The 14,350-nt window shown below is 51.5% G+C and overlaps 2 protein-coding genes across 11 annotated transcripts in view; one reads left to right on the top strand and one right to left on the bottom strand.

Moving 5' to 3' along the window:
* The first annotated feature begins 6,075 nt into the window (after positions 1 to 6,075).
* On the top strand, positions 6,076 to 13,688 carry Cuedc2 (CUE domain containing 2). 10 transcript variants are annotated; one of them, XM_021151723.2, is made up of 10 exons: positions 6,076 to 6,210; positions 6,369 to 6,467; positions 11,561 to 11,644; positions 12,211 to 12,354; positions 12,449 to 12,510; positions 12,594 to 12,721; positions 12,802 to 12,981; positions 13,116 to 13,177; positions 13,249 to 13,309; positions 13,394 to 13,688. In XM_021151723.2, exons 3-10 carry the CDS (start codon positions 11,571 to 11,573, stop codon positions 13,538 to 13,540), a joined length of 858 nt encoding a protein of 285 aa, XP_021007382.1. In that variant the 5' UTR covers positions 6,076 to 6,210; positions 6,369 to 6,467; positions 11,561 to 11,570; the 3' UTR covers positions 13,541 to 13,688. The 10 variants fall into 10 exon arrangements, with proteins under 10 accessions (XP_021007382.1, XP_021007384.1, XP_021007385.1 ...); XM_021151725.2 differs by having other exon boundaries at positions 6,360 to 6,467; XM_021151726.2 differs by having other exon boundaries at positions 6,350 to 6,467.
* Positions 13,689 to 13,777: 89 nt separating this feature from the next.
* Fbxl15 (F-box and leucine rich repeat protein 15) overlaps positions 13,778 to 14,350 on the bottom strand; it is a 2,653-nt gene continuing 2,080 nt past the window's right edge. The window contains exon 4 of the mRNA XM_021151824.2: positions 13,778 to 14,122. Coding sequence (XP_021007483.1) covers positions 13,933 to 14,122 — 190 coding nt within the window. The 3' untranslated portion in view covers positions 13,778 to 13,932. The remainder of the gene's footprint in view (positions 14,123 to 14,350) is intronic.

Here is a 14,350-nt window from a genome sequence, read left to right as displayed (position 1 = left end):
CTTGAAGTCTTTCAACTTTCCCTCTTGCTGATCTGTCCTACTGGTAAACACGCCTCCCCTCCCCCCACCCCACCCCCTTGCCTTTCACTTACACCTATAGTTGCCCCCTGGCTTTCCACAAGTGCCTATCCTATGCCCAGCATATGGAAGGAGGAAGAGTCCTACTATAGGCTTTTAGTGACAGAGGTTGCTACTCCACAGAGACAGCATCATTACACTCCACTCCCAGTCCTGCAGGGAGCTGATTACTTCCTTGTTTGATCTCTTCTTTGAACTTAACTCTTAAAGCAGAGGACTACACCCAGACTCCCTGTGACCTGACTGTTGTGGGTTGCCCCGGTGTTGTTTGTATTTCGAAGTTAATTCTGCTTCCTTAAGAGGGGCTGCCCAGACTAGGAGTGGATCATCCTGTACTCAGGTGACTTCCTGTGGATCTTCTCCCCATTCTAACTGGTCAAATAAAGGCTAGAGCTTGTGATTGGGCACTGGAAGGGAAAGGTGGGGCTGGAGGTTTTAGAGAGTGGGGGAAGAGAGGGAAAGTAAGGAGGAAAGATGGAGGAAGAGGAAGTGGAAGGAAGATGGAGCAGAACCACATGGCCTAGAGAAGCAGCAAGCAGCTGAGTCGTGCGTTGGTAAATCCGCCCAATCTAGGCATGCAGCTTATACATGTTGTAAATGAGTTGTGTGTTTTGCTCGGGCTTATTGGGGTTGGAGACTTACTGCAACACCGGATGGTTCATCTGCTCTTCAAGGCTCCTTGCCCCAACCCAATTCGCATTCTGTCAGGACTCCAGGGTTACAAGAAGATATTCATCCAAGTTCACACAGTAGGTAGAAATGCAGAACTCTGGGCTCCCAGGAGGACCCAAGGAAACAAGCCCTAATCTTCAGTGCTGCATCTCTTGCCCTAGCATGACTAGGTCTGAAGCCCATTATGCAGGAAGGCCTGGCAGATAAATTTCAAATCCCACTTCACTCGGCAACTGCCCTTACCATCGAATTCATGCTGCTTAAAAACAGACCAACAAGGCACCAGCAAGATGGTTCAGCCAGTAAAGGTGCTTGAGGTTTAGCCTCATGACTGAGTTCAGTCCCTGATAGGAGAGAACCCATTCCCCCAAGTTGTCTTCTGACTCCACAAGCATGCTGCAGCAGGCATATACTACCCCCTCCCCCCTCTGGGTAAATATATTTTCCAAGGAATAAAATAAGAACCATAGTCTCCCACGTATCCTGGGGGCTCACTGTGTGCTTCATACTATACTAAATCCCTGTGCAGACAGCTACCAACTCACTAAAGTGTATGCTCACAAAACTCCAATGTGGATATGATTACTATTCCCATTTACACACAAGGAAAGTGAGGCTGACACAGTCCTATATGAATCCAACAACTCATCCGAGGTTACAAAATGAGAATGTTATCTGATTGATTTTGATCTCAAGGTCAAACTTCCTCTTCCTTCATGAGACACAAGCAACACAATGCAAGGGACGTTTGTTGAGGAACTGTCCCGTGCAGAACAGTGGGTTGGACACTACCAGGGTAAAGGGCTTATGACTCTACCCCACTGGGGAGGAACACGGGGAATCCACGCACTGTCAGGAAAGCAAAGGAAGCTTCGAAGGACAGATAGGGCTGTGATGGATGGGATGGGGATGAGGTAATCCAAGAAGAGCAGAGCAGGAGGCAACAAGAGTGAAAGCAGGTGGCAGGAGGAGGAAGCAGCAGTTATCACGGACAAGACAGCAGTGAAGATCAGCCTGAGAGCTAAGGGGACGTCATCTTGGAGGACTGACACACAGCGAACAGATCCAGGGCGGATAGAGTGGAGCATGTCTGTAAATGCTTGGGAGGTAGAGGCAGGAAGAACAGTAGTTGCAGGTTATTCATGGTTAGATAGTTATCCTGTGTTACTTAGATATCCTGGGTTATACAGGTATCCTGGGTTATACAGGTATCTTGGGTTATAGAGGTATCCTGGGTTATGTAGGTATCCTGGGTTATGTAGGTATCCTGGGTTTTATAGGTATTCTGAGTTATATAAGTATCCTGTCTCAGAGGAGCCCCCATCCCGATTCCCCACAGGAGGATGGATTTGGTTGGGAAGCCACTGAAGGCTTTGAGCAGAAGAGTACCCCAAGTCAGTGCTATTAATAATGTTTGGAGCCTGAAGGTGGTGGCTAATGCCTTTAATCCCAGCACTTGGGAGGCAGAGGAAGGCAGATCTATGAGTTCAAGGCCAGTCTGGTCTACAAAGCAAGTTCCAGGACAGCCAGGGCTTTACAAAAGAAACCCCATCTCAAAAAACAAAAACAAAAACAAAATTAAACAAACAAAAGGATCAGCTAAGGAGCCTCCAGGAGCACCCACTGGGCAGCTGTGATTGGGAGCTATCTGGTTTCCTATAGCCTTGGTGTTGGTGGTATAGCACAGCCGGGCACCAGAACTGAGTCCCTAGGACGTCTGCTAGAGCTCACAGCCTATGGAATTCAGTTCTCAGAGCCAGGTAGCCAAAGTTCTCTCAGTCTGGATGCTGCCTGCCCTGCAGAGATCTCTTCTGTGGACTGTTCTTACATTTATTCAGTGTGTGCCTTGTGTGTGTGTGTGTGTGTGTGTGTGTGTGTGTGTGTGAGAGAGAGAGAGAGAGAGAGAGAGAGAGAGAGAGAGAGAGAGAGAGAGCCTCTGTGTGTGCTTGTGGCATGAATACACACACACAGGGCATGTGAGATCAGACGGTTTCTTCATTCCACCATGTGGGCTTAGGGGTGTCAGGTTTTGTGGTAAGCACCTTGAGCCCTCTCATTGGTTCCCCCTTCTGTAAATGTCTCCCCAGATACCAACATGGACAAATTGAGATTCAGCAGATAGCCTGGGATCTCAGAATACTGCCCACTCCCTCAGAGGTGGGGTGCTGAGCTTGAGCTGAAAAATAGGGTGCCACAGCTAGAGAAATGGACAAGAACTGGGTAAGAACAAGAGTGTGAGGGGAGCCGGGCGTGGTGGCTCACACCTTTAATCCCAGCACTCAGGAGGCAGAGGCATGTGGATTTCTGAGTTCGAGGCCAGCCTGGTCTACAAAGTGAGTTCCAGGACAGCCAGGGCTATCTCTAACCCTGTCTCAAAAAACCAAAAAAAGAAAAAAACAAAAAACAAACAAAGAGTGTGAGGGGAGAGGCTTAGAGGATGGCAGGGGTTGGGTGCTGCTGAGGGTCTCATTATTGCTTGCCCAGATGTATTCCTGGTGGGCCAGGTATATGGGCTAGAGGGGTAAGGGACTGGGGAAAAAGCCAAAATGTATCTGCAATTAGAGGAGTTTCCTTGGCTGCATGGGGTCTCCAAGAGTGTCAGCCCCTGGAAAATCTCCTGATTGGGTGGAGATCAGAGAGTGTTTGGGGTCGCTGAATGAAGGAGGAAGGCTTCCCTGAAATGCACTTCCATTTCCTGGAGGGTTAAAGTGACAGCTGGGTACTGTCCTCACTTGTCCCTGGAGAGGGAAAGCAAAAGCGGACTCAGGACTCTCAGGAGTCACCCTCCCCTGCTGAATCAACGGGGGGGGGGGGGGGGGGGGGGGGGGGAGGAGGGAGAAGGAGCAGTACTTACCCACAAAGCCTCTCCTCTGGCATCCTTAGGGCTGGATCGGCAGTAAGCAACTTCTTGGTGGAGCAGAGCGCCTTAAATAGGCCTCCATGCTGTCCCAGCAGAGCCCCACCCACCCAAGCAGGCTCTTCTGAGAAAGGAGGAAGGTGTGGGAGGACCGGGCATGCTGCCTGCTGCCCAGAGAGCCCTTTCTGACCTCAAGCCAGAGCTGGGGACACCCCCCACATTCATTCTTCCAAGTGTCTCCTTCCTGATTTCAGTGCCTGACGAGTAGTCCCCCCTCTCCCAGAGACAAGCCCTCTGGATCTGTCGTTGTTTCGAACGCCAGGAACCACTTGCTCCAATGAACCCCGATTTCAGGTTCCAAGATGGGGGGCTGGGGAATTACAAGCCAGAGTATTTACAGCATAGACTCTGAGTCTTTTTTCTGCCGGTCGGTGATACCCTGCAGCCTACAAAACTCACCTAAGGGAATAGGAGAGAGGAGGCAACACTTGGCACCCCCAGACCTCTGTGCCAGGGGCCTCAAGCAGTTGGCCCCCACCTCCGGGAAGGAGAAAGTAAGAATTTAGGGGACAGAAAACCAAGAACTATGGACAAGGCCATGTTAGCTGTGGATCTTTTGCCGATGAGCAGTGGGTCCCAATCTGGGTCGCAACCCCTTGGGGATCAAAGGACCCTTTCACTGGGGTCACCTAAGACCATCAGAAAATGCAGACATTTACATTGTGACTCATAACAATTTAAAAAATTACAGTTATGAAATAGCAGTGGAAATAACTTTATGGCTGGGGGGGGTCACCCACTCTCCCACCCACCCACCCCCACTGTCACACACACACACCACAAGGAACTGTATTAAAAGGCCTCAGCCTTTGGAAGGTTGAGAACCACCATTGTAGCGATTTATGGAAATGCCACCTGACATTTTTGTCAGTAGCAGTCCCTTCCTTGTAGCAGAACCTTCTGTTCTGGGTCCCCAGAACCTGACCCCATCTGCACAGAGTTAGCTCTCCCCAGAGTCTGAGTCAGGGATAGAGGGGCTCCCGCTAGAACTCTTTGGCCTCATTCACCCTGAGAGTTCAGGATTATCTTTTCTGCTACCTACCTACACCCAGTAGCAAACCACCCAAGAATGGGAGATGGGGAGGAGAAAGGCCCAGCGCTGGGGATGGCTGCAGGGGTCCAGGGTCAGAACTAGAGGCGGCCCTGTTGAGGAAACCTGTAGGTTCCGGGAATGGGGGTGGTGAGGTCTAAACAGTCATCTATGTTGTGCAATGGGTAAAGGGGAGGAGGGAGGGGACTCAGAAGGGAGAGAGGGCAGGAGCCTGGGGCTCGCGGGGGAGACCATTGCTCCCTTTCCAGAGGCCTGCTTGGCCAGAGTTCAAAGTGGCTGTCACCCACCTCTTATTAACCTGAGCAGCGCCAGTCTGGCAGCAACAGTGCTTTTATGGGCCAAGCCAAGCCTGTGCCTCCCTCTCCTCCTTCTTTCTCCTTCTCAGTAGCCACCCACCCTGTTGGGGAGGAGGGAGGCCGTGGCAAGGGACACAGGGGAAGAGAGAGCAGAAATCTCCTCTCTTCATAGCTTGAAACTGTTTCAGTCCCTAGGGGTTGGGGGTACTTTCCCCCTGTGACTGAGTTTCTAGAAGCTGGCAGTAACAGCTCCTGGGTCCCTGGAGTAGAACCGAGGCTCCTCCTTACAGACTGGGGTGGGCTGGTGGCCTATGGAAGGCGATTCTTGGCACCCATTTTAGTTCAAAAGAAGGCATGCCTGTGGGCTTCCCCATTGGCAGTCTGAGGAAGCTGAGGTAGCAGGAAGAGAAAGCAGAAGTTGAGGCGTTACTTACTGGGTCCTGGTGGGTAGCTGCCCTGTCTCTTCTAGATTATTAGCTCTGCCAGTACAGGCAAGAGGGAGGGCACTGGGGTTCGAGAGGGACTGCAGGCTGTCTTGGACCCGGGTTCAGTTCTATCCTCACTTCAAGTATTTAATGTTCCATCACCTTCCAAAGACCCTGGAAGCCACCTTAATCTCGAGAAGACACCAATAAGGGACAAAGGGGACCCATAAGGTCCTGGAAGTCAGACCCCAAGGGCTGACAGTCACAGGGCTTGAAGCCAGATTGAAAACATGCTGGAATATGATCGTTAGATCTTGCAATAGAAGACACCACATCCAGTCGGTGAGCCACACAGATTGAGGAAGGACCGGAAAGACAAGGAAGAGGAAAGGGATATCTGTAAGATTTCCAGGTTGGGGTCCTGGGGGAGAGGAAATAAGGCGGGCAGGGATATCCTGGGATCTTTCAGGAATAAACGCCGAAAGGCTTGGGACCTCTAGCGGACAAAAAGGGTACAAATCAGTCATGCCTCTCTACCCAAAACAAAGATGGCCGCCGGAGGAGCGGATCCAAAATGCAAGGACATTTGAAAAATGAGGAAAGAAGCCCCGCCCTTGTATGGGCAAAGCGCCCTTCTCAAAAATGGCCACCACGGCGTCCTCCAGAAGGGAACTGCTCTGGGCCCCGCCTTTGATCTCGTTGGTGGGGCTAGGGGGGGTGATAAGAACTGCACCGCGCGGGACAAGTTGCTGGCGGCGCCTGACGGAGCAGGTGATTTCCCCTCCAGCCTTAGGAGAGTCGCAGAGAGCATTGACACAGGGTACCCCCTCCTGGCGTTCCCTTACGGTACCCCCCGGGGGGGTGTCGGCTGGACCCCTTTCTCTAATTGTCTCCGTGTTCCTCTATGGAGGAACGTCTAGCTCGTTCAGGCCTATCTCGTCATGTGACTCACCCTCTCCCGAGGCGGCTGCTGCATCCCTGTGTCCTCAGGCCAGCTCTTCTGGAGGCTTATGAGTGCCCTGCTAACGGTAGTAAAAAGCTCTTGCTTCAAGGGTCGGCCATCAAGGGATCCCACTTCCTGTGCTTCACCTCCCGGGGTTGGGGTTTGTGCACCTGCCTGACTTTGGATGGTGGGATCCCGTGTTCCCCACAGTGTCCATGGTACCTCTGAGACCTGACATGGGAATCAGGGTGAAATAGTATTTGCTAGGGTCTTCGTCACGCTTCGTGTATCTTTATTAAAGAGCACGGAAGTAGTGGAGACCTCTGGGCTAAGGACCCCTTAGCTCCCCAGGGCTTGCTCCTTCCCACATTGCTTCCCAGGAATTCTCCATCCACATGGCCTGCTCTCAATTGCTACTTAGTGCCTCTCCACTCCAAGGGAGTACCATGACACTACGTAGTTGCCCAGAAGATCCCTCTAGCCCCGCATCCCCTAATAGTGTGTCTGAAGGGTGCAGGCAGGTACCTAATCCTTTGGGAGGCTCGCAAGCCATCTCGGGCCAGTGAGGATGGGGGTAGCTGAGTTAGTTGGCTGTAGAGAAGGAAGTGACTCGTGAGGAGTCGTGTTTGTAGAGGCAGAGGGAAAGATGTTTTGAACGATGTTTGAAAGATATTCTGAGATGGGACGGACACACAAAGACTCTGCTGTAGGCAAGGCTGATGGCCAGGCAGGAGAGGCCACACCACTGGCATGGTGAGAGGTGGCGCATTAGTTAACAAAGACTTTCTCCTTGGGACTCTGCGATTAACCTACCCTGTGACCTGAGGGGAGTTTCTCAAAATTTCAGGGCCTTCATTTCCTTTCAGGTAACAGGCGTCATAGAATTAGCCACGGTTTAAGCGGCTATGGGGACTAAGAAAAGTTAATGAAATGCTTTATATGCAGTCAGTAGACGCTGCTTTTTGCCATCATCGGAGATGTTTTCCCTAATGTTTTTAGATTTATTTAATCAAATTATATGTATGTGTATTATTCTTTTGCTTGCATGTATGTCTGTGTACCACATGCATGCCTGGTACCCTTGAGCTCAAAGAGAATGTTGTATCCCCAGGGACTGGAGTTCTGGGTAGTTGTGAGTGCTGGGGATCCAACTTAGGTCTAAGGCAGGAACAAGTGCTCTTAACTGTTGATCTGGCTCTCCAGCCCCCATCAGAGGTATTTTAGCAGGATTCATGATACAATGGTTGTCACATTTCATGGGTACCACCAAACAGCGATCTCTCATTGGGGCTCTCAAGAAGTAATGGGATTCTACGGGCTATTATCTGGAATTTGAAAAGTCCCATGGAAATCCTGATTTTTTTTTTTTTTCTCCAGACCAAAAACCAAGGACTCAGATTGACTCTGGAAGCCAATTTAGTAGTTCAAGTCTTCCCCAGCTCAGGGGAGAAAACTATTAGGAGGTGCTCTCAAGCAGGAAGGACATGTCGGGGAATCTGGGAGGGTAGAGAAGGATGGGAAGAGAGATGTGGCAAATGTTAGAATCTGGGCCATGTTTGATCAGCCCAGGACCAAGAGGAGAGGTGACGATGCCCCCTTAGCAGAAAAGCCAGCCATAGAACCTTGCAGGAAGGAGGCTTTTCCTTTGAAGATAGTGAGGCGATCCCCAGCAACAACTTGGCAGCCCCTATCCTTTGGTTAGTCTGGAGACATCACATATATCCCTGAAAAATCTTCCCCAGAATCTGGGCACATTTTATAGGCAGCCAAGTTTCTTTTTCCCTGCAGGGGTTTACAGGCCACTGTCAACAGCCAGGGTGTGAAGGTCGGGTAGGTCTCTGGAGGAGGCTACCTTTTCAGGGGAGTTGCATGTTGGGGTTAGAATGCCTGGGCTAAGGTGTTCTGCCCCTGCACAGAGGTCCATGGCTAAGGGCAGAGGGTGGTCATCTCCTTGGGAGATGGGAGTTACTCAGTCCTCCCTCCCAAAGTGACTTGTTCTGTCACAGCTACATCGCTGAGGGGATCAGATTCTGTGGGAATCTGGATACCCCTCATCCTCAGAGTTAACCCTGACTTGACACTGGAGAGTTGCTGGGGACCCAGCTGAGGGCCTCACACATGCAGGCATTTCACTGCTGAGCTACATCCCCTGAACTTGGATCTAACAGGGCAGTTCACTCAGGTGACTCGCTGCTCCGCTAAACTCGTTACACTCGGTGGGCTTCACCCGTCATCTATGCAGATGGGAGTCATTGATTTTTGAGTTCCCAAGGATGTTGAGTATACACGCACGCCTTTATTCCCAGCACTTGGGAGGCAGAGTCAGAGGTCTGAGTTCCAGGACAGCCAGAGTTACACAGAGAAACTCTTATCTCAAAAAACAAGACAGGGCTGGGCGTGGTGGCTGAGTTCGAGGCCAGCCTGGTCTTCAAAGTGAGTTCCAGGACAGCCAGGGCTATTACAGAGAAACCCTGTCTCAAAACAAACAAACAAACAAACAAAAAAAGACAAAAACAAACAAACAAGAGATTCTGTCTCAAAAAAAAAAAACAAAAAAACAAAAACAAAACAAAAAGCCAAAAAACCAAGGCTCATGTCTTTAATCACAACATTTGGGAGGCAGAGGCAGGAGGATCTCTTGAGTTCAAGACCATTCTGGTCTGCATAGAGAGTTCCAGGACAGCCAGTACTAAATAGAGAGGCCTTGTCTTAAACAAACAAAAAAGATAGGGAAATGGTTAAATCAGACAAACTGTTGTCACCCTCTGGCCTCCATGTACGTATGCCCCATTAGCAAGTCACCCACGCTCCCACACCATACACCATACCTCACCACACCACACTAGACTACACTCTACACACATACAAAGTAGATGTGCTAAATAGTCAGGATTTGGTAACTAATTGGTTGGTGGGAAGCAAGGGTAGGGTGGTGTCACGGTTACTTCCTAGCCTTGAAGCTGGAATAGCTCTGTGTCTGCATCTGCATTTAGGGAGGACCTGGGGGATTAGTAAGAGAGGATGTCCCTTTGGGACATGCAAAGTGTGAGATGCCTGTAAGCCCTCCAAATAGTGGTGTCAGTGAAGTGTAGGGACGAGTAGGTCACAAACTGCACCAGAGTTGGTGGCATACAGTTGTGTATAGGATGGGCCCAGATGAGCCACTGCTGAGAGAAAGAAAGCGGCAGGGGAAGGAGGGTAATGGGCTTGCGTCAGAGGGCAGCAGAGAAGGGGACAAAAGCAGGGAAGCCAGGGAAGAAATCCCTGCCGAGGGGGAGGGCATCAGGGGCTGTGATCTTAGGAGACCTAGGTGGTGTTGCTGAAAGGGCAAATGTTGAACAAAACTATTCGAAACAAAATGGGGGAGTTATATGGTTCAACTTCAGTGGACCAAAACCTGAAAAATAACTAGTAACCTTAGCCCGAGAAATGCTAGCTGAGATGGAGGAGGAGAAGCTGTACTGAGGGCAAAGTTAGCAGGAGGGAGAAGAGAGTGTAGACAGTAGGACTTGGTTTGATCATTTGGGTCCTGGGAGGGGTGAGGAAGGGCAAGCTCCAGGGTACCCCCAAGTTCATGTGTGGTAGCGTGTGTTTGCCAGGGGAAGTGGACCTGTGGAGATAAGTTTGGGGTAGGTGGATTCCGAGGCAACACTAGAACTTTCCACATGAGAGGACTGGCTGACATTTGGTTCTGAGTCTTGAGCCATTCCTACCATCTGTGCATCCCTGGCTCCCTCCCATACAGAGTTTGGAGGAGTCAAAGGCATGGAGATGGGGGCCTGAGAACTGGCTTGGCAGTTAAGAGCACTGGCTGCTTTTGCAAAGGACGCAGGTGCAGTTCCCACCACCCACATGGTGGCTCCAAACTTCTTGAAACTCCAGTTCTAACGGATCAGGTGCCCTCTTCTGACCTCCGTGAGCACCAGGCATATACCCTTGTGCCCATATATACACTCAGGCAGACACTCATACACAGAAAAGAAAAATAATAAATCTTGGGGCTGGAGAAATGTCTCATCAGTTAACAGCACTGACTGCTTTTCCAGGGGGTCTGGAGTTCAAATCCCAGCAACCACATGGAGGCTCACAACCACCTGTAATGGGATCTGATGCCCTCTTCTGGTGCATCTGAAGACAGTGACAGTGTACTCACATATATAAAAATAAATAAATCTTTAAAATAAACAAATCTTTTTTAAAAAGCATGGAGATGAATTAAGCCAGCAAGTATTTACCTAGTGCTTGCTAAATGCAGACATTTTCGTGGGCGCTAGGACCCACCAATGAATAAGATACCTAGTTAGTGCAAGGAACTACAGCAAGGGCACGGGATAGTTCGAGTGAGGAGGGAATGGGAGATTGGTGTTTTGGTTTTGGTTTTTGTTTTTTTTTTGTTTTTTTGTTTTTTGGTTTTTGTTTTTGTTTTTTTTTCGAGACAGGGTTTCTCTGTATAGCCCTGGCTGTCCTGGAACTCACTCTGCAGATCAGGCTGGCCTCGAACTCAGAAATCCGCCTGCCTCTGCCTCCCGAGTGCTGGGATTAAAGGTGTGCACCACCACGCTTGGCCAGGAGTGTGAGATTGAAGTGGGCAAGGACCAGACTGTGTGGTACTCTATAGACTGGAAGATGACAAAGGTCTGTCATGGCCCAGACTGTTGCAAAGGCAGAGATTTGGCAAGAGGAGAGAATCCATGTTGGATTCTCCTTTACATAAGCTCCGGAGCAAAAAAAGAAGTCCCTTTGTGCAAAGAGTGGGTGGCCTATCGTGGACGGGGGAAGGGCTGCGCTGGGTCCTGAGACCTCCTTCTTTAAGGGGCTGGACAATGGAGCCTTTTGTGATTGGAGTTGGGGGCCAAGTAGCCCCTTCAGCAAGGAGATTCCTTAGCCAGAAGCATGTGACCCCCAAGACCTCAGCTTCTCCCCACAGGAGACGGGGGCGGGGTGGGGGGGAGGTTCAACTCCCTTTGGAAGCTTTCTACAGACAGTGCTGGACCCTGTCTGGGGCTGAAGGAGGTAGAACTGGGTGGCCACGGGAGTGGCTCTGTTCGCAGGAGCTGGGAGGGCAACAAACATCAACAGCTGGTTCAGCCTCAGAAGGGATAGCAGGGGCTGCCGCCCTGTGGCCTAGTGGGTGGAGGCAGGCCAGAGACTTGGCAACTCTGTCTTGTGTATCTTCAGAAGACCCAGCATGGAGTTGGAGAGGATCGTCGGCTCAGCCCTCCTCGCCTTCGTTCAGACACACCTGCCAGAGGCAGACCTCAGGTAAGGGACAGGCCAGGTTCAGAGAGGCGGCTGCCAGACAATACTGTGGGCGCTAGCCAATGAAAAGGTTATTAGAAACTATTCAGCCCCGTTCTGAGGTGGGAACTGAGTCCCAGTCCCCTGCAAGAACAGCGAGCACTCTTAACCACGGTGTGTGTGTGTGAGTGTGAGTGCACGCACGTGTGCACGTAGGTGCCCATGGAGGACAGAAGAGGGTGTCGGACACCCTAGAGCTGGCAGTGTAGGCAGCCACTTCACATGGGTGCTGGAATTAAACTTGGATCCTCTGAAGAACAGTCAGCGCTCTTAACTCCTGAGCCATCTCTCCAGCCCTGGAGAGTTCATTTGTATTTGCTTAGATGGTCTTATCGCTCATATTGTGTCTATCACCTACACTGCACTGATGGAGGACTAAGCTGAAGGACTTGGGAGGAAGCGGGCCTCAAGGACTGAGCTGACTCAGCCCCTCCCCCCCTCCCCATGAAACTGAGGAGTGAGGTCTTAGACTGGATCGGGCTGCTGCACACATCCAGTGTCCTGCCCTGTGAACTTGCTTTTTCCTACAGTGGCTTGGATGAAGTCATCTTCTCCTATGTGCTTGGGGTCCTGGAGGACCTGGGCCCCTCAGGGCCATCAGAGGAGAACTTTGATATGGAGGCCTTCACTGAAATGATGGAGGCTTATGTGCCTGGCTTTGCCCACATCCCCAGGTAAGGCTTGGGTAGGGCAAAAAGGAGGGGGCGGGCCTGGCTGGCTGGGGTTGGGGCAGAGTGGTCCCCCTCACCACTTTCTCTGCCCTTTCAGAGGTATAATAGGAGATATGATGCAGAAGCTCTCAGTGCAGCTGAGCGATGCTAGAAACAAAGGTGAGTTTGGGGACCTGGTATTTGGAGGATTCACATCCCCACCCCAGCCCTGCCAAATCCGATACCCTCTCTGCCTCTTGAAGAGAACCTGCACCCACAGAGCTCCTGTGTCCAAGGTCAGGTGCCCATTTTTCCAGAGACCCCGAGGCAACCTGAAAAGCTCGAAGAAAAGAGCAGGCCTCCCGCTGCTCCTGGGAACACCCTAGATGAGGTACTGCGAGATGGGTCCACAAAGGGCCTCGGGGTGGGAAGGGAAGAAGCGGAACCAACTGTTGGCCTTTGTGCCCACAGGCAGCTGCGGCAGAGGAAGAACTGCCAGGAGTCGATGTGCTCCTGGAGGTCTTCCCTACCTGCTCTATGGAGCAGGCCCAGTGGGTGCTGGCCAAAGCTCGGGGGGACTTGGAGGAAGCTGTGCACATGCTGGTAGAGGGCAAGGAAGAGGGACCTCCAGGCTGGGACGGCCCAAGTCAGGTATCCTCTCTCAGTCCCCCTGCCCCAGTAACCTCAGTTCCATTAGGCCTTCTTGTTAAGTGCACAGCCTGCCTGTGTTCATCTCTGCCCCTGTTGTTACCACTGGGCCTAGCATAGGTCTCCTGTCTCTGCAGGACTTGCCCAGGCGTCTCAGAGGCCCCCAAAAGGATGACTTGAAGTCTTTCATCCTTCAGAAGTAAGTCTGGGCTGGGCGGGGACTTGGAGGGTCTTCCAGGTGGCTGGAGCTTCACCCAGTCCGTTTGGCAGGTACATGATGGTAGACAGGGCGGAGGACCAGAAGACTCACCGACCTATGGCTCCCAAGGAGGTAAGAGGGGTCTGCAGCTGGGGGGTATAGAATGAGCCGTGCTAAGCCCTGGTTTTCGTCATTCATTGCCTGATTGCCTGACAGGCCCCCAAGAAGCTGATCCGATACATCGACAACCAAGTAGTGAGCACCAAGGGAGAGCGATTCAAAGATGTCCGGAACCCTGAGGCCGAGGAGATGAAGGCCACATACATCAACCTCAAGCCGGCCAGAAAGTACCGCTTCCACTGAGACAGTGCCGGACCCTGCCGAGCACTGCTGATCCCAGAGGGATGCAGACACCCTCCCATCCACCCTGTCCCTTCTCGAGGCCCTTGCTCTAGTGTTCTATTCTTGGGGCTTCCTTCAAGAGCACAGTAAAAGTGGTCCAAGGAAGGTATATGCTCATTCTGCTCATTTCTGCCCCCAGGAAAAAAAACCTGTCTCTCTGACCAGTTCCCAGGTTCCCGTCCCCTATGTACCACAAAAGAAGGGGTAAAAAGCTCTTTATTTGAAATTCCAGGGTGGGACAGGGCATCTCACAGGCCTCTCAACCACAGGCCCCCACAGTTCAGTTTCCCTATGGCTCAGCGTCAAGCCCGGGCTACACAGTCCAGCTGTGCTCCCACCCCAAGGAAAGTCAGTCAGACCTGTAGGTTGACAAAGGGTGCGAAGCCTGCCATGTCCTGGAGTAGCACCAGGGCCTGGTGCAGGGGTGGTTCCACGTCGATGTCCACACCACGCTTCCGCAAGCGGCTCAGGCTCGGTTCGGCCACATGGTGGCAGTGCCGCACCCGCAGAGAGCGCAGCGCTGGGCAGTACTCCGCCAGTGTCCTAAGGGAGGAGTAGGGTGATGCTAGGTGCTGAGTCTCATGGTCTGGAGGGCCAGCCCTCTAAACCTGCAGCTGGCTCCAGCAAGTTCTAGCTTTCCCTGCAGCTCAGGGTCTGCTCTTTTTTACTGTACCTAAGGAAAGGGGCCAGGAAGGAATTACAGACTCCAAGCTCATTTGGGGTTTCTGGTTCTTTTTTTTTTTTTTTTTTTTTTTTTTTTTTTTTTTTTTT

Source organism: Mus caroli, chromosome 19 (assembly GCF_900094665.2).
Source record: "Mus caroli chromosome 19, CAROLI_EIJ_v1.1, whole genome shotgun sequence".
NCBI classification, from domain to species: Eukaryota; Metazoa; Chordata; class Mammalia; order Rodentia; family Muridae; genus Mus; species Mus caroli.
The sequence above is the reverse complement of the archived record's forward strand: the minus strand, read 5'-3'. Positions and strand labels throughout refer to the sequence as shown.

Excerpts from the sequence above, each read along its gene's own strand:
- Cuedc2 (XM_021151729.2), top strand. The coding sequence starts at position 11,571 with ATGGAGTTGGAGAGGATCGTCGGCTCAGCCCTCCTCGCCTTCGTTCAG. Across the intron at positions 12,511-12,593 it reads GAGCGATGCTAGAAACAAAG|AGAACCTGCACCCACAGAGC; the intron begins GTGAGTTTGGGG and ends TGCCTCTTGAAG. Across the intron at positions 12,982-13,115 it reads GCTGGGACGGCCCAAGTCAG|GACTTGCCCAGGCGTCTCAG; the intron begins GTATCCTCTCTC and ends CTGTCTCTGCAG.